General features: G+C 34.7%; 1 protein-coding gene across 5 annotated transcripts in view; it reads right to left on the bottom strand.

Annotated features, from left to right (window-relative positions):
- The window catches only part of LOC149799849 (disks large homolog 1-like), a 286,339-nt gene that overhangs the window by 137,612 nt on the left and 121,471 nt on the right, over positions 1-27,256 (bottom strand). For all 5 annotated transcript variants that reach the window (XM_089959274.1, XM_089959275.1, XM_089959276.1 and 2 more), the window contains 2 exons: positions 23,782-23,829; positions 16,064-16,188 (listed from right to left, as the gene is read on the bottom strand). In XM_089959274.1, the coding sequence (XP_089815400.1) occupies positions 16,064-16,188; positions 23,782-23,829 (173 nt within the window). The remainder of the gene's footprint in view (positions 1-16,063; positions 16,189-23,781; positions 23,830-27,256) is intronic.

Genomic DNA, 27,256 nt, shown 5'->3' with positions numbered 1-27,256 from the left:
TTCAGTATCATGTGAGACACACACAAAAAAAGAGCTACTTTAAAGTTTGTCAAGGAAAATCACAATGCTTTTTATTAAATGTCTCCACCACCCAGACCCTGACACAACCTTCCATACTGCAACTCGGTGGTCATTACACAAAATTTATTACATATTTCACCATGGACCACCACCTGGAAAGGGAGCAAATAACAATGTATTGTATTCCCTCATTACAGCATGTTATATGGCAGCATGAATGAAAAGACAGACTTAGAGTAAGGAGTGCTGTATGACTTTAAAGTTTCAAAAACTTAAACACTGAATTTTAATATTATTTTTAATGATATTGAGATTGGTACAGGCCTCTCGCTTCATATATTGTGTAACACAATACACAACTTAGATACACAGTATGTATTGACAATACACATTTTATGTTATTCAAGCATGTTTACAAGTACCTTTAGACTGTGTTCACATAGCTTTGGCATCCGAAAGATAGGATTTGAAACTAACTGGGAAATCGTTCTGCCATTCTTTTCAAAACTGACAAAAATATACCACATAACTGGTACAATACTTTTACTTAATGGTAAAGAAAACCAAATGAGATCAAGCCTTTTCTTTTCACTACGGCACCATGGGTTGTGCAAATAGATGTGGCACCAAGACATTAGGGTTAGTAAGCTGATTTTGTTTACTTCCTGTAATGTGTGATTGACAAATTCATACAGAAAACAGGTCTTATTGATTTTATTCAATTTATTCAACATAATATTTAATGTTAAGCTGAACATTTATTGAAAGTAACACTTAATACTGAACTAACTGAGTAAATATTAATCACCTGTAATCATACTGGCATGCAAAATCAATCAATACTTGTTTATTGGTATACCAATCACACCTACTATAATACAAGTGGTCATGTAACAAGTATGCCTCACAACAGTGCCTGAGAATTGACCTATCAACATGATGACAAAACTTCAGGATGGAAGGATGAACAAATTGGTAGGACTATATGACTCAACCACATATGTGTTTGGGCTTTAAAAAAAGAAAAAAATTGTTCTATTAACACAAGAGAGTAAAAAGAATGAAAGAATGAAGGATAAGAAGAAGAAAAAAAGAAAAGCTGATGAGTTGTAAATAAATACATTTGCATTGAAACACTACCTGTAGATCTGTATTTCATATAATGATGCCATGAACTCTGAAGTGGTGAAATCTTCCAAGTTCTCTAAAATCCAGTTCTGACAATGAGAATTCTGAAAAATGACACTGTATGCTCCAAGAATGATTGGCAAATCTTTCACTGGAAATCCATAAATTACATCCTGAAAACTGCTTTTCTTCCTATGCAAGTTGTTTTAGAGTTGTTTTGCAAATAAACCTCATTCACTTCATCCAACATTTACCAATGTGCATGATGTTAATTGAAACTGGCAGGGTTTTATTTGCACTCAAAGACTGTCAGTGGTCAGGCAATTGTTCCCAAACAAAGCAATCAAATTATCCATGTTTAACTTCATCACTTTGACTAGACACTCTGCCTTCCCTGACATAACTTGATTACTGGCAGATGAATTGTCCATTGTTTCCCAATTTACTCAAAACTGTATGCCAACGCACTAAATAATCGCATCATTTATACCATCTAAAAAAACTTCTCTCCAAGAATCCACAAAAAGTCAAGCACCATTTAAGTGCTGAGCTTTTACATCTAATGTTCTGAGTAATGTGAAATTCAAAGCAAGACTGCCACCTTTAAAATATTTTGCTTTTTATCTGCTCTTAACAATGATGTACTGTTTTATCCTTCCATTTATAAGATAACGGTCCCGTTATCCTTCTATTTATACGATAAAGCTACCATAATCGGCATTCGTGTCAAGCAACAATTTCTTAAAAATACAAACAAACATTTTCTGTCAGTCTGAGAAAGCATCATTTTGTCTGTCATTATATTTTGGAATAAAAGAGTTCTTGAATCTTTCTAAAGTGATGAAATTGGCCATTATTAAATTCAAAGAGAGGACACTCTTGATTCCAGCTTGTAAATATATTGTCTTTGAAGTTATTCAATAGTCTGGAAGAAGAGTGGTTATTCTATTCATATCAAAGATGATGTTTGTAGAACAATAAAGAAGGGCTTCCTTTTAAGTTACTAGAAAGATTCAACAAAAACTTCCTTTACATTCACAGAGCAATCACAATTCAATTTATTTATGTAAACTTAATCTCAAATCATCAGGATGAACCTGTTTAGACCTTTTAGTATCAAATAATGTGTGTGTATGTGACAATGTATGTATGTAGGTTAATGTAGACCTGTTTGAACCTTTTAGTATCAAATAATGTGTGTGTATGTGACAATGTATGTATGTAGGTTAATTTAGACCTGTTTAGACCTTTTAGTATCAAATAATGTGTGTGTATGTGACAATGTATGTATGTAGGTTAATGTAGACCTGTATAGACCTTTTAGTATCAAATAATGTTTGTGTATGTGACAATGTATGTATGTAGGTTAATGTAGACCTGTTTAGACCTTTTAGTATCAAATGTTTGTGTATGTGACAATGTATGTATGTAGGTTAATGTAGACCTGTTTAGACCTTTTAGTATCAAATGTTTGTGTATGTGACAATGTATGTATGTAGGTTAACATAGACCTGTTTAGACCTTTTAGTATCAAATAATGTTTGTGTATGTGACAATGCATGTATGTAGGTTAATGTAGACCTGCTTAGACCTTTTAGTATCAAATAATGTGTGTGTATGTGACAATGTATGTATGTAGGTTAATGTAGACCTGTTTAGACCTTTTAGTATCAAATAATGTGTATGTGGCAATGTATGTATGTAGGTTAATGTAGACCTGTTTAGACCTTTTAGTATCAAGTAATGTTTGTGTATGTGACAATGCATGCATGTAGGTTAATGTAGACCTGTTTAGACCTTGTAGTATCAAATAATGTGCATGTATGTGACAATGTAGGTTAATGTAGACCTGTTTAGACCTTTTAGTATCAAATAATGTGTGTATATGTGACAACGTATGTATGTAGGTTAATGTAGACCTGTTTAGACCTTTTAGTATCAAATAATGTGTGTATATGTGACAACGTATGTATGTAGGTTAATGTAGACCTGTTTAGACCTTTTAGTATCAAATAATGTGTGTATATGTGACAATGTATGTATGTAGGTTAATGCAGACCTGTTTAGACCTTTTAGTATCAAATAATGTGTGTATATGTGACAACGTATGTATGTAGACTAACGTAGACCTGTTTAGACCTTTTAGTATCAAATAATGTGTATATGTGACAATGTATGTATGTAGGTTAATGTAGACCTGTTTTGACCTTTTAGTTTCAAATAATGTGTATATGTGACAATGTATGTATGTAGGTTAATGTAGACCTGTTTCGACCTTTTAGTATCAAATAATGTGTGTGTATGTGACAATGTATGTCTGTAGGTTAATGTAGACCTGTTTAGACCTTTTAGTATCAAATAATGTTTGTGTATGTGACAATGTATGTATGTAGGTTAATGTAGACCTGTTTAGACCTTTTAGTATCAAATAATGTGTGTGTATGTAACAATGTATGTATGTAGGTTAATGTAGACCTGTTTAGACCTTTTAGTATCAAATAATGTGTGTGTATGTAACAATGTATGTATGTAGGTTAATGGCACATCAGCAAAATCCTGGCTATACATTGCTAAGTAAGTTCAGGTGAACCAAAATGGCATACAAAAAGAAACAGGCTGAAGAGACATTTTTTTCCTAACAATAAAGTGAGAGATTTCATATAACTCTAACTCTTTTAAACAAAGACCTCTGTGAACATCATAACCAGCAGCTTGCGTATTGTTTTAATGTGGATGATATTACAAAATCATAATTAGCAAACCAGTAGGGCCAAGTCTGATCAAATAAGAACAGATATAAACTAAATGAACATATAACACTTTTCAACTCTTAATACCAGAGAGTTTGAGAAATGGATTTGAAGTCAGTAATGCTTTAGCCAAAACATCACAACACTGTATTCCACTTTTGTTATGAAATAAAACAAAAGACAGCACATTAATCCAAATGATGTCCACATAAATCCAGTTAAGCTGAATGACCTGAAAATGCAAAGCTCTTCTTTACATTGAACTAAGAGTAAATACCATAAATGTGCCTATAAGTTGAGTCCAACTGCAATCCATACAGATCCTGATCTGCCAAGGCATAATGTGCCTGAAGATCAGGGTCTATTTTGTTTGTTCCACCGATTACTCCTTACAAACTGCACAGACCCAAATCTTTCAGTACATTATGTGATGGCAGATCTAGGTCTTTGCAGTTTGCAGTTGGACTCATAAGCAAGAATATATGGTGTCGATGTTAACTTTGAATATTTACAAAGATCATAATTTCTATTCTCCTTCATCCCAATATCCACTTTTCTATTTTAAGACTGTCAATTCTTTGACAAGAAAGTACAAAGGTGGTACCAGTCATCATTATGCAGGATCAAATTTCCTATTTATGATTATCTAATTCTAATCCATGTTCATTTCTGCACAACTTTTTATGGCGTTTCCTGTTCCATTTAAAACAATTACAGCAAAAATGTAAAATAAGAAACACTTAAGCATACACAGCAGGAAATCACAAACACCAGGAGTAGAATATTCAATAATTGCCATTTGATCTAGCAGCAATTAACTCCAATATAGAAAGTGCTGTCAATTTTAATTTCAAGCCTTCCCCATAACATTCTTGTGTTGTTGTCACCAAGAAATTGTTTCATTCTTAAAGTTCTCACGATTAATTGCATCTATACCCTAGGGTGATTGACATACAATAATCTAATATGATCCTTTTAATCAGATTGTTCTATGTGTTCATGATGGGGCCAATGGCCAAGAGAATACATTTTTATCAGCACCATGTAAATATATTAATTCCTTGCTGATACCTGGTGTTCCCAAGGGAACTTGAAGGATTTCATTCAACAAAAAGAAATTTGACCCCATGTCTTCCTTCCTTTTGATAATCAAACATCTGTTTTGTTCAGTGTATTAAGCAGGGTTTTCACAAACGTTTTGAAAAAGTGACACAATCTTTGGGCAGCAGCAGAAAATCATCAAGTAGTTAAGTCAGGAAGCTTCCAACTTTCTGTAATAACACATGACTCAAAATTACATTTCACCTCAAAAGTATTTTCAATGGTTGATTTTGAAATATTTCAATTCAATCCAAATATCCATATGAAACTTACTGTTAAGGTATATATATATATATATATATATATATATATATATATATATATATATATATATATATATATATATATATATATATATATATATATATATATATATATATATTTGAGTTTTAACAAGAATTGTATGCATCCAAACACAAATCAGTCTGAATATTCAAATAAGCAACTGCAAGTAACATTTCAATTTCCAACGAAGCTATAGCATGAAAATCTGCACAATTAAGGCCTGAAAATGAACAGATCTACTTGAAACTGACGAATCTCTAAGTTTTTCTACCATCAATTGCTGTTTACTGAAAATTCCAATGGGCCATAAAGCCCATCTTGCCGCAGGCAATGTGCAAACCATTATGAAATTGCAAAGTGCAGACCTAACCTACCATCACTGACTCAAATATCCAAATATTTTTAAAAAAATAATTACTTTTCTCTGTACTGATAATTTGTGTAATAATGAAAATGATCAATTTTCATAAATATTTTGTCAGAAAAATGATTCCATTTATTGTCAGGAGATCTGCCTGGCACAACGTTGGAAGTGGTAGGTGACCTTGCTGGCATAACATTCCTGCTAGCCAATAAAGAACACTTTTATGATTAAGGAAGTGTGTGTGTGATTTCGGTTTTTAATGTAGCTTTAACAATGTTTTAGTCATATCGCTATGATGTCTGCAATGTGGCAGTTTATAGCATGTCTAGCACTTGAGTGTCATGCTGCAGACATATAGCATGATGTCCCACCCTGTCACATTATCCTGAAACCAGGCCGACCAGTCCTAACACTAATCTCTTAATGCTGAGCACCAAGCAAGGCAGCTGTTAGTGATTACTTAAGTAATTTCTGTGTACATTTCTGGTGCTCATTTTTCTTTTTGTCTGCATACATGTTCACAACACTGTAAATCCAAACATGGTGATGACTGTCTTTAATAGCCAAACCACAGACTGGTTTGCAAATTTATTTGTGAAATATCATCATCAATAATGCTATTAAGGTGTAAAGACCAAGCTAAACAAAATCCTAATTGAGGTTCTCAAGAGCAAATTACATGAAAAGTGAATTGTTAATGGTTTAAATTTTTGTCCTTCAAAATTTGATTTGATTTGATACTTATGACTGCTGTATCACACTCTGTACACTCCACAGAGGTAAAACATGAAAGCCTGCGATGATATGTTTGATGACCACTAAATCTACAGTTATCAAGTTAAATCATTAATTAATTTTGCCCACTGTTTTGGGATGATGTTTTGGGATGGTACTGTTTCCTTTATCATTACCTTTGGTATGCTTGCTATTGACTTTGTTTTCGGAAATGCAAGTCAGCAAATCTGACTGCTGCCCATTAACAATATGTCAGTCAATGTACATGATTATTTGGGTAATTAAAGTGACTTCAAGGCCTCAAGATAGAACACTCAATCACCAGTTTTTGAACTCAGATAAAACATTCATTATTTTACTTCCAACTCCAATTTATAATGTTCATCCACTTATATAAAAAAAACACATCATCGACATCTGAAAGTTTACTACACTATTTAAACTTTAATACAAAGGGACTGATGCTCTACTGTCCAAACAAATTTCCAGGAATCCAAGATAAGACAATGTTGTTTTCTATTTACCTGTGGAGTAATGAAACCATTCCTGATATTCTCAAGCATTAAGATGTTCAAAAGTCACTGTGACAATCATGATGCAACAACATTAGGTCTTATATTTCGAACAAACTAGACACCATTATAAGAGTTTCAGAGAAAACCCCATGCTGATATGACCAGCCATTCTGGAAGCTGAATGAAATCTTCATGACTTCCTTCCAGGAAAAATGATTTACACATGATTATGAGGCAGTGACAGCTCAGACCTCATGGGCTTTTAGTTTCAAGGTCAACATGGCAAGAGACTGATCAGCTCTTTTGATTGTGGTGACAATCCATTAAGAGATTATGGAAGCTGAAATATCAACTAACTTCAAGAGGCAGGAAAAGACGTTTCCAACCCTTCCTTTTCCCATTGGAGGCATTAAGATAAAAATGCAGTGTCACTGGGCATAAAGGACTATCTTGATCATCTCCGGCACAGATTTGACTAAAACTGGAATCTCTCAAGGTAATGGAGCTACTGAAGGTAACAACTTTTGGCTAAAAATCTCACTTGACAACAGAGAGAAATGGTTTATAAATGTACAAAAATCAGTCTTGAGTGTGAAGTCCTGACAAGAAGCCTCACCCAATGGTTTCATAGATGGTTTTGGTTCATGACAATAAAATACAAAATAGATTCCATCTTAGTGTGACAGAGTGGGAGACAAGTCTCTGCAGTTCAAAATACTTAATGAGATTCACAAAGTGCAAATCCAAATCAACTGCCAAGTCCTGAGGGATTTAAAGTGTTTTGGAAGATGCAGCTTAATAATCCTTGATAACTGAAATTGAACATCTTTTGTCATCAAATTAGTAATGGACGTTACAGAGAAACGGATAGGAAACATTCCTACTTCACTAATTAAAGAAGATTCTCCACCTGGCATTACACACCTTGGATGTCAAAGCTCTCCTGGGCTGAGTGATGCAAATGGCAACCCAGCCCCAAAACTTGTTCAGACAGTTAGGTAACCTGAGATAAGCCAAGTGTGAAGGTGGAGAATGTATGGGTTCTTATGGAGGAGAAAGCCCCAGTGTTGTGACAATGGGACTAAGAGAATGATCTGAGCAACAAAGTTTTGACATTTGTACAACTAGTGGTAGCTGTTGAAATGGTGGGAAGCTGTACACAAACACACAATTCCATTGGAAGCTGAATGTATCCACTGTCCATGCTCTATAGTCTGGAAGTCTGCTGTTGAGCCTGTTCACAAACAAGTCCACTAGAGAATTTCCCATTAGTGAGAAAAGAGACTCTGTTATGGAGCAGTGAAGATACCTTTCCATGAAGACTGCTTTGCCTGTCACTGTCCACTACTGCATTTGACTTCCCTAGAATGTGGCGAACTTGGAGAGTGATGTTCTCCAAGGTGGCCCAGCCGAGTTTCCAGACCTCAATGGGCCAATATGGAGAATGTATCTGGTAATTCAAAGCAGAGACCATGGACTTCAAGGTAGAGATATTTCCACAAGCTGTAGTTGGAATTTCAGCAAGCAACCTCTTCAGATATTGAATTATTATCAGTATTTTATATTTACCAAAAGTATGTTTACATTTATTATTGGTGTGTAAAATCCATTAGTAGTTTAAGGAAGAAAAAAAAAATAATCGAATAGCAAACCATCATATATGCTCATCTTTTATAAGTCAACATACATAACTCTGCTTAAGTCTATCACTCTTGCAGTATGATTAACACATTAACCTCTAGCGATGAGTTAACATGGCAGGAGGAAGTAGCCTACTGCTGAGCTCTTTAGCGTCATGGTCATGCATGATACACTAAAGTGGGTGGTATTATAGAAAGGTAGACAGATGTAGCTCTATAATGATACCAAATAATCTGGAATTTCAAGTTGCACTACAAAATACAGAGGGAAAAACCTCAACTTTTGGAATCGATTTTTTTTCTATCCAAAATCGGCCCATGTTTGGGATCTGATTTTGTGTCTGGATTTTAGACTTTTTGGTCTCAGAACTAAAGCAAAGTGGTATAAACTGCAAATAGACAGATGAACCTTTGCAAAAAATAAGATGGGCATTTGGAATAAAGAGTGGTCTCAATACGAAAATAATGGGTCTGTTTAGCAAAAACAAAACCAAAATTAAAAAAAAAAAAGAACTCCAACTTTTACCCTTCTGCTCATGCGTGAGCCAAATAGCCAACAAAAAATGATGTTTCTAACACAACTAGGCAGTATGTTATTGAAAGATCACCTGGGATTTGGTGTTTTCAGATGCATGTAGGAATAGCTTTTAAAATGTTTTCCAACTCGAATTTCAGGTGAAAACGACAAAAACCTCCAGGGGTTAATGTGTTAAAGAATGTACCAGGAAACATTTGTTATCAACCAGTGAGAGAATGAAATGCTTTAAAAATTGCAGCTTTGGTTAAAGCATTAAAATAAATCATGCTGGATGTAAATGAACCAGCTGTTTAGCTATCAACCAGAGTAATTTCCCCTGAGTTTGATCTCATTCCCTTATGAATTCTATGATGAAACAACACCCCCAACCCCAGAGCACAGACAATTGCAAGGGAAGCTCATTTCTAAATATGAACCATGATGAATGGTACAAGCCTAAAGATTGTGGTACATTTTTGTGCAAAAGATAATATAATTTTAGTGCACCATTGTATAAAACATGCTGGAATTTTATTTCTTTAGCATGACATCAAACCCTCTTTAGAGAGATGCTTGCTGAATGGGGGAATCCTGCAGTTGTGCATGTAACGAGAAGTTGCTGAGAAAATAAGTAAATCTGCTATTTTGGAAAAGTTCAGAGGAATAACATTCCATTTGGAATAAATGCCACCTGATATAATTTGAATAATTGTTAAAAATAGTCCTTGAAATAAAATTGAGATTGTCTCTCACTTTATGGAAATTTATCCACAATAGATTATACTAAAAATATGCACACACACTTACAGGTGTATAATTTATAATAATGGCAATATCTCTCTCTCTCTCTGTCTCTCTCTCCCACAAAATGCAGTAGGAACTTTAAAATGGGACCTTTTAACATCTTGTAATGATGGAATCAAACTCAAATATGGGGGTCTTCACTAATTGAAAGTCTGTCTACTGTCCAAAATGAATTTCCAGGAATTCAACAAAAAGATTATTCTTCTTTTTAACTGGTGAGTGTAGAAATGATCTCTTATATTCTTGAGTGTCAAGATTTTCAAATTAGCCACAGTGAAAGCCATATATGATGATGTTAGATTGCCTCCATTTACATTTAGGGCAAGCTACACACCAGTAGAATACTTTATGTGAAAAACCTATATATGATATATATTCAGGAGAGTAACTGACATGATTTTAAATAGCTTCATTGTGCCAGTCATATCTGAGGTCAGATCAGCAAGATTTTCAAACAAAACATAATAACTAGCCTTCAAATCAAAACCCAGTTTTCATTATGCTTTCCATTTAGGAGGACTATAATCACAAGATTTTCAACATAGATGCCATTGTAACTAAAATGTATGTCAGATCAACACTATTTTTATTTTATACCAACTAGACACCATAAGAAATCTTCTGGTTCAAACCCAAAATTGATATGACTTCCAAAAAATGAAGAATGGGGTCCAAACCAGACTAGATCGCTAAAAGATCAGGGTGGGTGGGGGTGAGTAGTGGCAGTGTTTAATGGCTGAATACTCATTTTACAGTTATACTGGAAATAGTTGTCAATAAGCAGCTTCTTTTCATGACACTGTATGCTTTTCAGTATAAAATATTTTTGTTTTAAAGATGACAAATCTCTGAAAGATCATGAAAAAACTTAATTCCAATATCTTCAAAACATCAATCAGATACACGTGTGCCTCATTGTGTAGATGAAAAATATGGATTTCTGCTCAACAAAACAACAATCCTTTTGTTCAGAAAGTTGAGACACTTGTTTTTTATTAGTGAAATACTGATGCCATGATTTCATTCCAAGTAATAGTGAAACTTCTGCACATCCCCCAGCAAATCTCAGTGCCAAATGAAGAATTTTAAATTCATTACAAACACTGGATCGTACTTTTCAATAATGAAAAATACAACAACAAAAAACTGAATTTAATGGGTATTCCTTTTGCTTGGTAGCCTTTCTTGTGAATGAGAAGGATAGTTAAAGGCAGTTTAATCGTTACTTACAGAACAATATTTAAAAATGTTCAAGTGGTCAAGTGAAAAAAGTTGACCTGATACACGCCCATGACCTCTTGCTCTTTATGCAGGGAGCTATTGCATACCTTTTAATTTTTTTTATTCAAATCTCTTTATTTGATTTGATACAAAAGATTTAATTTACATGATGATACAAAGGTCTTGCTTTCAACTAAGAGTAACAATACCACAAATACATCTGCAATTCAGAGATCAAAACACAGTTGGCAATTAATTATGTTCTCAAAGGAATGAATGCCCACAAAAAGCTGTGATGGTAGATTTACATTTTTCACATTTGAATACAAAAGGGCATACAACTACAACTAAAACACAAATTTCACCTGACAAAACATATTTCTTTGCTATTTATTTTTTCTAAATGTGTAGCAATAACAAAATTTCATAATGTCCAAAGTATCAACCATACTGGATGTTCAAGTGGAACCATTTTCATTTAGGAACAATAAAAAGCCTTCTGGTAAACACCACATGTCAATATGACTTTCCATTGATGAATAGTGATAGCATATTTTTCATGATATGGTGCTACAGCAGCCATACTGGACTTAACATTTAAATCAACTAGACATCATAAGAAGCTTTCTTTTAGTGAAAATCCCATGTTTATATGACCATCTATTCAGATGGAGTAGCAATAAGATTTTCAAGATGACTACTGCTACTGTGGTAGCCATATTAGATGTCTCAGCAACACCAATTTAATTTAGGATCAACTAGACCTTGGGATGAATGTGTGTATAAAGTCTTATGGTAACACTCTATGTAGTTTAGGATTAGAAGCAGTTGTGCTAATGGACAGATGAATATAAGATAATAAACAACAGACAATGGAAAAAATACCATCCTATAAACTCTTCTGGTCTATGACCAGTGGAGCAAGAAAAAATAGGTCCACTTCTGTGTTAAAAAGGATCAATACTTTCACATAAATTGACAGCATCCAATGATAACAATTATATCAATACTTTGTATCATGCCTTCAAACAGTAATTGATATGGATCTTGGTTATCCAATTCTAGCCCGCTGAACTTTAAACTCTTAATGCTTTTTACAATTCCTTCTGTCAGGAAGAAGTAACAAATAATTACACACTGGCAAATATATTTACAGTTCTCGAAATCAATACAATATTTCCTTTCATATTGTGTTTGATGAATACCTCAAAGTCAAGCACAGTAAGCTTCAGAAACCCTCAAAGGGAAAATACTTCCACATTACCTTTGATGTAAAAGACACAAAGGATCCATAGATTTAAATCATTATAAAGTCTATCTACAAACATGATTATATAAGATTATTCACCATGTCCAAGCAAATACTACAAAAGATTGGGGGGCCCCGAGTAGCCGAGTGGTCTAAAGCGCTCTCCGTTACGGATCACTGCCATCTCACCTCTGCGCTGGTTCGAGTCTCAGATTCAGCCAATGTGGGTATGTGAGAAAGCTTGCCAGTAGCTTCTCGTGGGTCGGTGGTTCTTTCTGAGGTTTTCCCGGTTTCTTCCTCCACCATTAATACTGGCCGCCATGTATAGCCTATCGTGTGCTGAAAAATGGCGTTAAACCCTACAACAACAACAACAACAACAATAACATCAACATTTTCCTAATACAGGATTTAGAAGCATATCTTCAACTCAGTCATAACTACCAAGCTTATATCTGGTACATAATCAAACAAGTGTAGATTAGAAATAGAGCTGCCAGAATGTAGACAAGACCATCCAATCAGATGAAAGATCACATCATTAAATTGCATGAATACCCCATAAAATGGCAATTCTATATCTTCATGATACAACTCCATTTACAAAGTTTAATCAAAATCCTATCCAAAATACAGTATCAAGAGTGGTAACAAGCTCGGTAAATCAGATGCCAGAGCACCTTATTAAAATGCATGGGTTTAGCTTATTCTAAGATTCATCCAAGATTCTGCTGATTTAAGCCTATGTTCCAAGTTTGTGTACTATGCCATCTTAATGATTTACACTTATTTTCCAAGTTTGATCAATATCATATAAAAATAATATGGTCTTCTGAGTGGATAGAAGCTCAGCCAATCAGATGCATGATCACCTCATTAATCGGTGTAAATCTCACTCATCATCAAACCATCTAAAATCTGATGAAATCATCTCATTGCTTAAGTTTAATTAAAGTTGATGACAAATGCTTCTATTTCAAGTCTGATCAAACTTTGACCAAATATGACTTTTGGAGTGGTATTAGGCCCAGCCAATCAGATAAATGATCACTTTATTAATAGTTAAGGATCTCACTTGTTATCTAACTTGAATGAGATCTTGACAGTGCAAGTCTATATTCTAAGTTTGATCAAAATCACACCAAAAGAAAACATCAAAAATGTGGTATTAACAACTTCTGCCAATCATTTTGTCGGACACCAATGAAACTGAAGAATATTACATCAGGTCTGTGAGTGTGTGTGTGTGTGTGTGTTTGATTTGAATTTTTAACATAGCTTTAACAATTTTTCAGTCATATCGCTACGATGTCTGCAGTGTGACAGTTTATAGTGATGTCTAGCACTGGGGCATCATGCTGCAGACATGTATCATGATGTCCCACCCATTCACATTATCCTGACACCAGGCCGACCAGTCCTAACACTAACCTCTTGATGCTGAGCACCAAGCGAAGAAGAATCTGTTAAGAATCCAGTCTAAAATGTGTAGGACAATCAAAGTGAAAACTGAAATCTCCAAGAATAACGAGGTTGCCACCTACAGAATCTCCATACTCCTGAACATTAGGAAACGGCTCCAAAAAGAGAGATTCAGTGAGCTTGCTTGTTTCGACTAGGAGGAGGGCAAAAGAGGCAGAAAAAATGGACAGACCATTTTTCCACTGTGATTGAGGCTTGGACCAGTTCAAAAGATGTATGTTCATCTCATTATTACACCTGGGTATTATTAGTGAACTCTTCCAAGATGCTACTGAGATAAGTTTATATTACAAGTATGATTACTGAACTCATTCAAAATCTTACTAATATAAGCTTTTCTCTGACTATGATCAAACTCCAATCAGAAATATGGCCTCTAGAAGAGTAACAAGCTCAGCCAATGAGATGCATGAAAACCGCATTGATAATTATTGTGGATCACACTCATTACTGAATTCCCCCAAAGATCTTGATAAGATACACTTACATTCCAAGTTTGATCAGAAATATGTCCTCCAGAGTGGTAATCAACAGCTGGACAATGCACAACAGATGCAAAGACATACTGTACCTTAAAGCCAATGAGCAACAATTGCATAGAACAAATATTCTTTGATGTCAAAATCGCATCCTCACATACCCATATGAAAACAGCACAGACCCAGATTCAAGTAAGAAACATTGTAAATCACAAAAATGTTGTGAATCTAAAAGTCTGTGCCTTACGTAAACACCAATTGGTTCCAGAAGCTTGAAGTCTGGATTTTATATTTTGAGTCATCTTTCATAAATGCCATTTTATATGATGGATGTAATACCAATGACATATGGTTAATGCTTTCAAGAAATACCAATACTTTGTCTATAATTATATTTGAACATTCCACAAAATCAGATGCAATTCTATGCAGTCTGATAATCCCTTGTGTTGGAATAAAGTAACCACACTTTATTTTCCTTGTCTTTCAATGCAGTACACACTGGATTCAGTTAGATTGAGAAAATCTTCACTGAAAAATGAAAATTTGGCTCATTTGTGATTTACTTAAAAAGTTCCAAAAACATGCTGAAATAAAAGGTTAAATAAAAGTTTTATCTTTACTGTCTGAACAGCTAATGAATGGCTAAAACTTGCACCCAGATATTAGGACCAGCACCTATCTTTCTACTTTCAGAACACTTAAACAACCAATAAAAACAAATTATGTTACATTCGATTTTAAATGTTTGTGCTGTTTTTCCACTTCACATCAAAAGCAGTCCATTACATCAAATCAATCCAAACCAGCAGGCAATACATTATCACTAATGACATCATGACACTCAAACAAAATCAGTGCAAAGAAAATGAACTTGTTCAAGTTCCACGATATAAATGTTAAATTGCTTCCAAGAAGAAAACTAGGGACAAATATGGCAATAATTATTTGCCATGTAATTTTGCAAACTTGCAGATATCTAACAAATTTAAATAGCATATAGAAAAGACGAAAATAAATAATTTAATAAAATTCAATTAACAGTGTTTGTTTCAGGCTGTACCATTTTGCCACTGACCCTAAACTTTCATCAATGATGCATGAAAGCTACTCTATGACACCCATGGGGTGCATAACAAAGACTTCAAAAATTCAAGACAAAGATTGTTATGAATGATTTTGGACTTGCCTAACTGAGCATAACCCATGCCAGCTTACTAAATAATGCATACTGTTTGGCTCAGGTAGCATAAAATGATCAATTTGATTGGCTGGCAGAAATGTTATACTCAGTTTGATTAGTATGGGCATCACATGGTTTATGATCATGGACAGAACATTTAAGGAAGAGAAGATGAAATCATAAGTGAAAACCATCAACATTTATTTCCAGAGTTGCTGATATTGATGGAAAATGTAGAATCAAATTCAAGAAATGGATCTTGTGTCAAACGGAAGAAATCTTTATCCCTGTATGGAAAAAGTCCTGACAATGGCGTCTTGTAATCAAATGTGTCTCCATTTTCTTGAATAGATAACAGACATGGATAGTTGTGACACATTCTTTCTTAATGACCCACTTTCTGATCTAATAAAAAATGTACTTTTCCCAGTTCTGGAATAAATACTAATAAAGCAGTGAATTGCAAAAAAAAGTATTTCTAGTTTCAAAGTTCATTTCAAAGGATTAGTAATTGTTTTATTCCTCTGACATAACTTTGTGCTAGACAAGGACCTTTGATTAGTAGACTATTTAATATATCATAGCTTACTTCAGCCTTCCATCAGCTGCTGCAGCACCACCTGGTATAATCTTCGTTATGAAGACACTTGGATCATCCCCAATATGTGGATTGTCACTTCCACCGGCTATGCTGAAGCCAAGACCTGTGTTACCCTGCAATAAAATTCAAATAGTATCAAAATAAACTGGAAAAACCTCCACTGCTTGGCACTGTATATCCCAACATTTTGATTTTTATTACATCTCCCCAGACCCTCCATAAAGGCTGTGACTTAGGGGTCATAAGTCAAAACCCCAAATCTGTTACCAGTATATAATGTACACAAAATCCGGTTAAAATATACTTCAAAATGCCACTTATTTTGTTTTACATCTTACCATTAATGCTGTACCAGGCCCTCTGCACTAACATCAGAAAAGAGGCCTAAGTCACTGCTTCAGACTACTGTGTTAGTGGGCCTAATGCCCCATCAGCTTAATACATCTGGGGCCAACTTTTGGAAACATGGGTCAGATAGTAAACTGAGGTTGGAATTCCTGAACACTAAATGGAAATTTTGTCTAGATGAAAATACATACATGATACTTTGCACATGCATGATGAGACAGATCTGTTTTTTTTTGTTTCTTCTTCATTTTCCATTTTGCAGCTTTTGGCATTTCATATCACTCATGCTTAGCTTACAAATACACACTATCATCATAGAACACAAATACACACTCTCATCATGGAACACAAATATACACTCTCATCATGGAACACAAATCCATACATGTACTCTCATCATGGCACACAAATATACACTCATCATGAGCCACAAATACACTCGCATCATGGAACACAAATACATGCCCTCATCATGGAACACAAATATACTCTCATCGGGACCCACAAATGTATACTCTCATCATGGAAATCATACACACTCTCATCATGGCCCACAAATACACACTCTCATCATGATCCACAAATGCATACTCTCATCATGGCCCACAAATATGCACTCTCATCACTGAACACAAATACACATTCTCATCATGGCCTGAAAATATATACTCTCATCATGGAACATACACACTCTCATCATGGAACACATACACACTCTCATCATTTAACAGAAATACACACTCTCATCATGGAACACAAATACACTCTCATCATGATCCACAAAGACATACTCTCATCTCACATTCTCATCATACACACTCTCATCATGGCCCAAAAATACATATTCTCATCCTGGCCCACAAATACACACTCCTCTCATCATGGAACAAAAACACACTCTCATCACGGGAACACCAATACACACTCTCATCATGGCTCACAAATACATACTCTCATCATGAAACAAAAACACACTCTCATTACGGGAACACCAATACACACTCTCAACATGGCCCACAAATATATACTCTCATCATGGAACACAAACACACCATCATCATGGGAACAGCAATACACGCTCTCATCATAGGCCACAAATACACTCATCATGAATAGAAAAACATACTCTCATCATGACCCACACAAACACACTCTCATCATGGCACACAAATCCATACTCTCATCATGGGCCACATATACAAGCTCTCATCACGGGTCACAAATACAAACTCTTGTCACAGCCCATAAATATACACTCCTCTCATCATGGTCCACAAATGCACACTCTCATCATGGTCCACAAATACAAACCCTCATCAACTGATCACATCTTTTAGCCATGCCAACACAGAATGTTTGGTACAGTTTTAACTTGTAGATTTTTATTTTGTTAAATAAATGTTTGGCTTTTTTCAGTAAGACTTAAGAACATGCATCAATTCACAAAAAACATTTTTTTTCTCACCATAATTGTTTGGAAAAGAAACTGGTGAGCGTCACCAGCCTTTTGACCATTCAAGCTATTCAGTTCATGATGTGGTCAATAAATACTTAATAGACAATTAGTCATTTAGGACTTCCATCCAAAGGAATGGTTCTCATTCCGTCTCCGAATGATTTTTCTGATCATCACTGCTATTGTACAATTTCAGAATCTGAATTCATCCGGTCAAGATTAGTAACTGACGTTACTGAACGGCTGGCAGGTGTATGCACCATGCGAATTAGTGCTAAAAGTGAGATATTATGATTCTAGTCACAAAGATGACTGTTATTATTTTTGTAATGTCAGACACAAAAGAAACATCTGTGACCAAAACTATGGAAATCACTGTTATTTTCATTAGTAAAGTCTTTTAGCAGAGGCAGTAAACAGAAAAAAATGGATTAAATTGTTAGAAGTGATGGGTTATTTTCTTAAAAGAGTGACACTTAATGAGTGGAGGAAATTTTCCACGCTATGCCGAGACTTCTGACCATAGTAACGCTGTGGAAAAATTTGCCAATGCCTCCATGTATACTTGTATCTTCTACAGTTACTTCGTCTAGTCTCTTCGTTAGACAACAGTCAAGGAGCTAATGTACATTGCCAGGATGTTTGTTGCAAATTGCCCATGACTTCCTACTGATATGAAAAAATTTCAGACTGGGGAATATGGGAGACAGAGAGACCAGCAAGACAGTTTCAAAGAGACCTGACTGTATCCAATCAAAACTAAGATATTCAAATTTAGGGTGGATTTTCTAATCATGCAAGCCATTATTTTTGGACTAAATTCATTTTGAAATTAGTACATGGGTGAACCCAGCCTAGGGAGGATCCCAGAAAGTTGAGATTGTACTCAGAGTGAAAAACTTGTCACTCATAAAAGATAAGAAATTCTGGTGGAATTTGAGATTGGAATCTGTGAATGAAGGCCTCCTAAGGAAGCTTTCCAGGTGGATGTGGAGGCTTGAAGCCCAAAGAGCGGGATTGTCAAAAAAGGCACAAAGAGGGCGAGGAAAAAACCGTAGTGACGTCAGAGGTTGGGGTACAGTGTCAGAAGGAGCATGTGAGTGTCAATACCAGAAATGCCAGGAGAGCACAACAGCAAGGGTACCAGAGTACCAAAAATGACAGTAGGAATGACAGATGACTAACTGTGCCAAACATCAGAAAGGAGACAATCTTAAGACTGTTAAATTTATGTGATGACATTTGGCAACTTATAATAGGTCATCAATTGTAATAGTTTGAGAGATATGAATTTGAGAAAATGTCACTGAAATTATTGAATTCATTTGTTATATTTTATTAAATTGTCATACTTTCAACTTAGTTATTTATATACTTAAACCATCAGCATTGCTGACTGGGGGCTCAGAGCCATTTAAAATTTAATTGTCCATCTTTCTCCGGTATTAGAAATAATAATAATACCATAGAAGGCATGTGACATGATAACAAGGGACCAGTGAAGGAACTTAAACTCTAATATCCAAAGGAATTTCCAGGGATTCAGGACACAACCATTTCTTCTTTTAAACTGCTGAATGCTGAAGCCGTTATTTTTTTTAAAACAATAACAAGATTTTCAAATTAGACACAGTGGCTCCCATATTGGATGTAAGATTGGCACTATTTCCATTTCAAGATAACAGGAAATTATCAATTTAGTGAAAACTCCAAATGATTATGACCATCCATTCAGAAGGCACAGAGATAAAGGTTTTCAAGATGGCTACTATTGTGATTATATAGGATGCCAGATCGGCACCGGTTCATTACAGCCCAACCACAGTATTCACACATTTTCACATTTGTTTGTATCCCCTACCTATTTTAAAAAAAAAAAGTATCAAGGACAGAAAAAATACACAAAACTTTGTCATTTCATTCATCAATTTATAAGTTCTAACCCAACTGTTGCAAGGTCCTTAACATTGTCATCTTATACACATTTCAAACTAAACTGAAACTTTCAAGTAAACAACCAGAAAGACAACTCACTGTCCTTTTCTGGCTTCTAGAATGGTTTTTTTCAGTTAAAATTGTTTTGCCAGTATTCATTATCAAAGACAGTGAATAACATCATGTCTGTTGCTAGAAAACATCACCCAGCAAATGCAAATATGGCAACCATATTACTAAAGAAATTACCATTTGATTGTAATTGCCAACAAGTTGACGGTGTTTGGAACCCAATGGCAACAATCAAGTTGGAAATTATAAATTGGTCAATAAAACAACCAAGTTTTGTTCATTTTTTATATCCTTGATGCTGAATGTTTTCTAAAATCTGAAGGGTGTACAAACAGAATAATGTACATACTACAGACATATCTCTTCTGAAAAACCCATGTCAACCACTTTCCATTTATGACAAGTAGCTACAACATGAAGGTCATAATGGATGTCAGATCAGTACCATTTTCATTTAGGAACATGCAGACATCACAAAATGTCTTCCACTTAGAAGACTCGGTGAATACTCCATCTTGATACGACCATTTAGGAGGATAGTAATAACAAGATTTTAAAGATGGCTGATCTACCTCTTAATCATATTAGTGGGTTGTTGTTTTTTTTATACACATTTTCACTTACAGCCAACCAGACATTATAATAAGTTTTCTCAAAACAAAATCCATGCACGTAAGACAAACCATCTAGGAGCAGCAGCAATAACAAGATTTCTAAGATGGCTATCAGTGGGTTGGGGGCCATACTGGAGGTCAGATTGACACCATTTTCACTTACAAACAAGTAGACATAATAAGAAGCCTTTTAGTGAAACCTAATGTTGATGTGACCATCCATTCAGAAGTAGCAATAACAAGGTTTCAAGATGGCCAATGTGACGGCCACACTGGATGTCCACACGTTATCCTTTTCGTTTAGGACCAACCAGATCATGTGATTAATGTGTGTTTAAAATTTCATGGCAATCCTCTAAGTAGTTTAGGAGCAGCAGCAATGGCAAAATTGTGTGAACTGATGAATGACAGATAGCAAATGGATGACAGACAAAAGACTATCCCTTAATCTCTTATGGTTTATGACCAGTAGACCAAAACTTTCACACAAATCTTCCAGGTCTCTGACCTTGTCTTCAAGGTCAACAGGTTAAGTGAGGGTCATAGAAAGAATTCCAATTTTATCTTGTCCATAATAAGTCATTCCAGGTATAAGCTGAATTCAAATATGAATCCAACCAGGAATTAAAAAACTATAAGCTACTGAAAAACTTTTAACTACTGAAAATAATGAAAGCTTTGAAAGTTAGAGTAATGCAGTATATTAAATGTGATCCAAGTTATCAACAATAATTGTGAGTGGTTCATAAACATGTTTCTTTTTATGATGACAAGCCAATACCAAGTGGGCGTGATAACCCACCTTACATAACAGTTGACCATTTCACAGAGCAGGCTTATGTAAAAGTGTAAGAACACATCCTATGTAAATATATCCCAAAATTTATATCATGTTGATTTTATGTATTTGACTTAATCCAGATAAAAATTCTTTCTAAAGATGAAGGAATAATTAACATGCACAGTTTCTTGCTCATAGCTGAAAATATCCAAAATATTGATGATAATAAACCCAACAGATCAAAAGCTATGGCTTCCAGAGTGGTAACAAGCTTAACCAATCAGATGCAAGATTACCTAATTAATATCATCTATCTCGCTCATTACTGAAACACTCCCAGATCCTGATGATAGAAACATATAATTGAAATTTGGTCAAAATCAGATCACAAATATGGTATCCAGCATGGAAACAAGCTCATCCAAAGAGATGTACAATTCTGTCATTATATGTGTTGGTCTCACTCATAATCAAATTCATTCAAAATTTTAATATAAGCCAATATTAAAGTCTGATCAAAATAGGAATAGCAAGACGGCTTATGGAATGGTATAAAGTTCAGTCAATCAGATGCAAGACTAACTTATTAATATGTATGCATCTCAGTCATTATCAAACTTCTACAAACTCTTGGTGATATAAACATATTTGATCAAAATCAGATCAGAAATATGGCCTCCAGAGTGGTAACAAGCACAGCAAATGACATGCAAGAGCATTTCATTAATTTCATTAACGTTAGTGGATCTCATTCATTGTTGAACCTGTCAGAGACCTTGCTGATACAGTGTATAAGCATATTCAAAGTTTGATAAAGATCAAATCAGAAATAAGGCCTCCAGAGTAATAACAAAGTCAGCCAGATGCAAAATTATCTAATTAAAATGTGTGCATCTTGCTCATTATCAATGTCATTCAAAATATTGAACATGTATGTGTATATTTCAAGTCTGATCAAAATCAGATCAGAAATATGGCTTCCAGAGTCATAACAAACTCTGCCAATATGATGCAAGACTGCCTCATTAGTATGCATGGATCTCATTCATTGAGAAAAGATCATATGCAAGATAATGTAATTAATATGTGTGTATTTCATTGAATATTGAACTCATCCTATATCGAAAAGATACTAACAAAAGTTCAAGTCTGATCAAAATCAGAACAGAAATATGGCCTCCAGAATATCAACTAGGTTAGTCCATTAGTTGCAAGATTGCCTCATTAACATACATGGTTCTTGCTCATTATTCAATTTGTCCTACATTTTGATGATACAAACCATATTCCAAGTTGTTACTGAAACTGGATCAGAAATATGGACTGACTGAAGCACAAGAGACAGCACACAACGGACAACCCAAGGGTTATACTATAAGCATTATTTGACCAAGTGGCCAGGGGAACAGGAAATGGAATCTGAATCTGTATGTCTCAAGTCTTTTCTTCTTCTCATCTGATTTGGAAAATTCATTAAAAAAAATTGCAATTACATTTTTAGGAACATGTCCTATTAAAATTGTCATGTTTGAAGAGCTACTAAGAAGCTGTGAAACCATCAAGGGAGGTAACAACTCAGTGTCTCATCATTTTCCTTTAAGATTAAAATGTGAGTTATGTTCCTTTACAAAGCTAGACTCTCTCTCTTTCCCAGTTAATATGCCAATACAGCTAAATATAAAAAAGTCAATACAAACCATTTTAAGCAACTGAGAGTAGAGAGCATGCCATAGGCTTTAATGGACAGTTTTTACAGATTTATTGTTGCATACACCTGCCAAATATTAAAAATTCATTAAAAATACAATACATATCATTCACTTGACCTGACAAGTCAGTGGAAATTCATGAAATACATGCTTTTTTCATCTCCAAAGGACATTTTTGAGAACATGTGATGCTCACAGTGTAAACACAAGCCCTTTCCCTGGGTGATAATTTTGAAAAACAATGTATACTTAATAGCTTGATGCAATTCAAAATAGTTGTCATCCAGGCAGTTTTTGAGATGTTCTACTTGCATTGAACCAACATGTCTTCTGCTATAAGCAGCTAGCTCTGCTTCCTTGCCGATTGTTGGTATTTCACTGGCTAAATATTGTGCAGTGACTAAATGAGGTGTAAATGCCTCACATCAATATATCAAGAACAACACAAGCCAGAAAAACCAAATTCACAAATATATCCACATCTTTAATTATTACACAATAATAGCTCAAAATGTCACACCATAGCCTTAAGTTAAGAAATTTGCCAGGGGCCAATTTACGAAACTGTCCCCTGCCACCTAAAATGAATAAATCCTTCCAAGACAGCAATAACCTTCCCTGCTGATGACAACAAGTATGCTGGATAAGTGCCTGCCATGTCTCTCATTTCTACAAACATGAGCTTCACAATAAAGCAACCTTTGTCTGACTGATAAACACCTGAAATATGTTTTCTGGGACAGATGTACTGTGCAATGACTTTTTAAAGAAGACTTAAAAGCTTGCCTTACCCTTTCTAGAGGAATCTCTTCATATTCCCACTCCCCCTCACCATTCATCTGAAATGAAAAAGAAATGATTATCAAGTGTATTAAAACCTCTAATTTTACATTGTCTCAATGTTGATTCATTAACCTTTTGACCACTGTTAAAATTTAACAGTCTGTAGTAACTTATTTTTACTCCATGTCAAGATGTCAAAAAACTTTTGCTTATGAAAGCATAAATTTCAATTATTGTGAATTCATTTACTTGTCATGATTTGGTGAAAAATAATGCTTTCATTGGGACTTTAATTCATGGATTGAGAAGTTTTTATTGATAATGCTTAAAATGCACACCTCACTGATAGCTGGGTCCGTAAACTCATAGTTTGCATCAACCACAAAATCCATGGAATTTAGTGAATTCACAGTACACAGTTCCCTCATTATAAGCCTATGCATGATAGACACAGTATACTACTATATTCTGAGACTGCATTATAATTAAATACATGATATGAATACTTTCACTACCACATAATGACATGAAATCCAAGAACATACTCACTTTATAACAGAAAGTGTTATAATGAAGGACCTTAGAGTGAGGGATGCTGTATATCAATCACTATTTTTTACAAAACCCAAGAACTACAAGAATTTATCAAAGTACTGTGTAGCTAAATTATTGAGGAATACTGATACATTTACATAAACCCTGTTTAAAAGCATACAATACAAAGATGTAACTCAACTGTACTAAGTATTACCAAGAGAGTCTGACTGAATCAATTTGATATATACATAGTTCTCCAAAGCTGCAGGGCTCTTTTCTGAGGGCAGATTATATGCAAGTTTTAAAAACATCTTTTTAATAACATGCAACATTTTTCACAAAATTATTTAGTATATTGAGTACAACTTAAATGTTCGACATGACTGTAACAGGCTGGCCAAGTGCTTTCAAAAATATATTGAAATCCAAATTATTAGGGCAATAGTGATTAAGGAAGTGTCAGCAATCAGTTAAACCTGCATGATCAATCAACAATTTCTGCTGAGAGATTAATGTCTCCTTCATTTGTCCATATAATGTCTTTCCAAAATTGGAGATATTTTCCAATAGCCTAACGACTGAAAATTGTATGAATGATGCAAAAATCAATTTTTAATTTAAAAAATCAAAGAAATTGTCATTAATTATTTGGTCATTTCACTGAAATTAACCAATGTTTGTCTAACTTTAGGATACATGTGATCTGGATCAATGAGAAACCACATTATGTTTATCTGTATATATGTACACACTTTTAAGTCCCAAAAATCCGGATCATGCAGATTGGGAAATCAACTTGTAAACCAGACATAAGGAAAGAAAATTCTTACCTGATTTTAGATTTAACTGTAAACATAACCTGAATTATATGAGGCTCAAAGAGAAAGACTAATGTAAATCAGCTTGTACATAAGTATGTGTAATGTCACAATTAGACTGCCTAACGTAGACTCATAAGCAGAATTAATTCCAAACCATCTGTAGCAGGTTTAATTCAGAACTCATCCCCCAAAGAAATATTTTAAAATTCAGAAAATTCATCTTATCAGATATAACTGAGCAAATGTAAAGACATATTACAGTGTTTAATTTTAAGTAATCCTGAAAGTAGCTGCAAAAGATTGTTACTGTTAGTGAAATGACAATGATTGTTTGTACTGAAGGTCAAACTTAACTATGTTGCAAGAGCCACTGATGTATACCATCATCAGATAATAATGCAGAAATATCAGACAATAAATTTAATAATGTCACTGATGCATCAGCCCCAGCTGATTTAATGACAATTCAATCCTCTACCTCCATATAATCATTTGTTATGCACAAATACAAGATGCAAATGTGTGAAGGAATCCAACATGGAAAACTCAATACATCAATTATTGTCCATTGCAGTCCTAGAAAGACAGTATCCAAGCAGGTGTCATTACTATGAACAGTTTTAATTACACAGATATAATGTTTCAGTGTTGTTAGAAGCATTCACTTTACATCACATAGTCCAAGGTTCAGGCCAAATGCTTGATTTTGCATGACATGCATTTTTCTCCTTGAAGAGAAAAATTTCAGGTGTACCATGCACTTCCTTATTAACATACACCAAGCTGAAAAGTACCATCTATACTCGCTTATAAATCAAGTCCCACTGCAAATTGCACCGACTCGTGTGCATGTGTGTCTGTGTGTGATTTTGGATTTTTAACATTGCTTTAACAATTTGAATCATATTGCTACAATGTCTGCAGTGTTGCGGTTTATAGTGATGTCTAGCACTGGGGAATCATTCCGCAGACATGTAGCATCATGTCCCACCACATTATCCTGACACTAGACTGACCAGCCCTAACACTAACCTCTTAATGCTGAGCACCAAGCAAGGCACCTGCTAGTACCATTTTTAAAAGTCTTTGTTATGGCTCAGCTGGGGTTCAAACCTACAACCTCTCACATCCAAGGCAGAACACTCTAACCACTTAGGCCACTTGAGTGATCTGCCATAACATAATGTGCAAGCACAGCTGGTTCTCAAGTACTCTGTCGAACAAACAAAACAACTTATTTGCCTGCACATTATGCAACACCAGATCAGGATCTATGCTGTTCACATCTGGATTGGACTCTTACATGAGTGTAAACAGTATGTACCATATATTTTATGTAATACTAAAAAAAACGATGTGCAATTAAAATTAAAAATTATTTGGTTAATTTTGTAAGCTTAAAAGCATATCATAAGTGCACCCACTGTCAAAAATCTTTCCCATCACATGCATGTACTTACTAAAAGATTAAGCTCCCTCTGGAAGATTTTGAGTTCATTTTGGAGGTGCATTTTCTCCAAAAACATGGTTGCACTGAATAAAACCACATGTGAGGTCTACATCTGAGACAGTTTTAAATTTAAAAGCACTGAGCAAATTATTAGGTACAGTATTAGAATTATTAGCACCCATTTTCCTCTAATGTAGCATGTCACAATTAAGACAGATGCTATCATAATGGATGCTTTCTCTAGTTTTCACCAAAGAAGGGCAAGTGCAATTGTTGAATGTGCAGCAATAAAATATGGTATCCATTTGATTAGAATCAATGAATCTGAAAATGCTGAGCTTTCTTGAATATTTAAATAAAATTTATGCATCTTTTTTATTTTAATATTAGGCATTATCACGGCCAGTTCTAATTGAAAATCAAATGATGTTTAATGGAAGAAGCACATAAACCAACAATCCCCATCACTCATCTTATAAGTTGTTCTAACATTTCTAAATCATATTAATAACACATGCATCATAAATCTATTTTCCCTGAACTCCACCCCCTTTCATACCATTGCAAAAATCAAGCATAATGCAATTCAAAGTGACAAACTGAATTTAAGCTGTGTATAGGCTTACTTGATTAATATTGATTGAACAGGCTATGATTGGGGGGGGGGGGGGGGGC

The sequence above is a fragment of the Sinohyriopsis cumingii genome, chromosome 5, assembly GCF_028554795.1.
Source record: "Sinohyriopsis cumingii isolate HCF-2022 chromosome 5, ASM2855479v2, whole genome shotgun sequence".
NCBI lineage: Eukaryota > Metazoa > Mollusca > Bivalvia > Unionida > Unionidae > Sinohyriopsis > Sinohyriopsis cumingii.
Note: the sequence above shows the minus strand (reverse complement) of the source record. Positions and strands in the feature narration are given on the sequence as shown.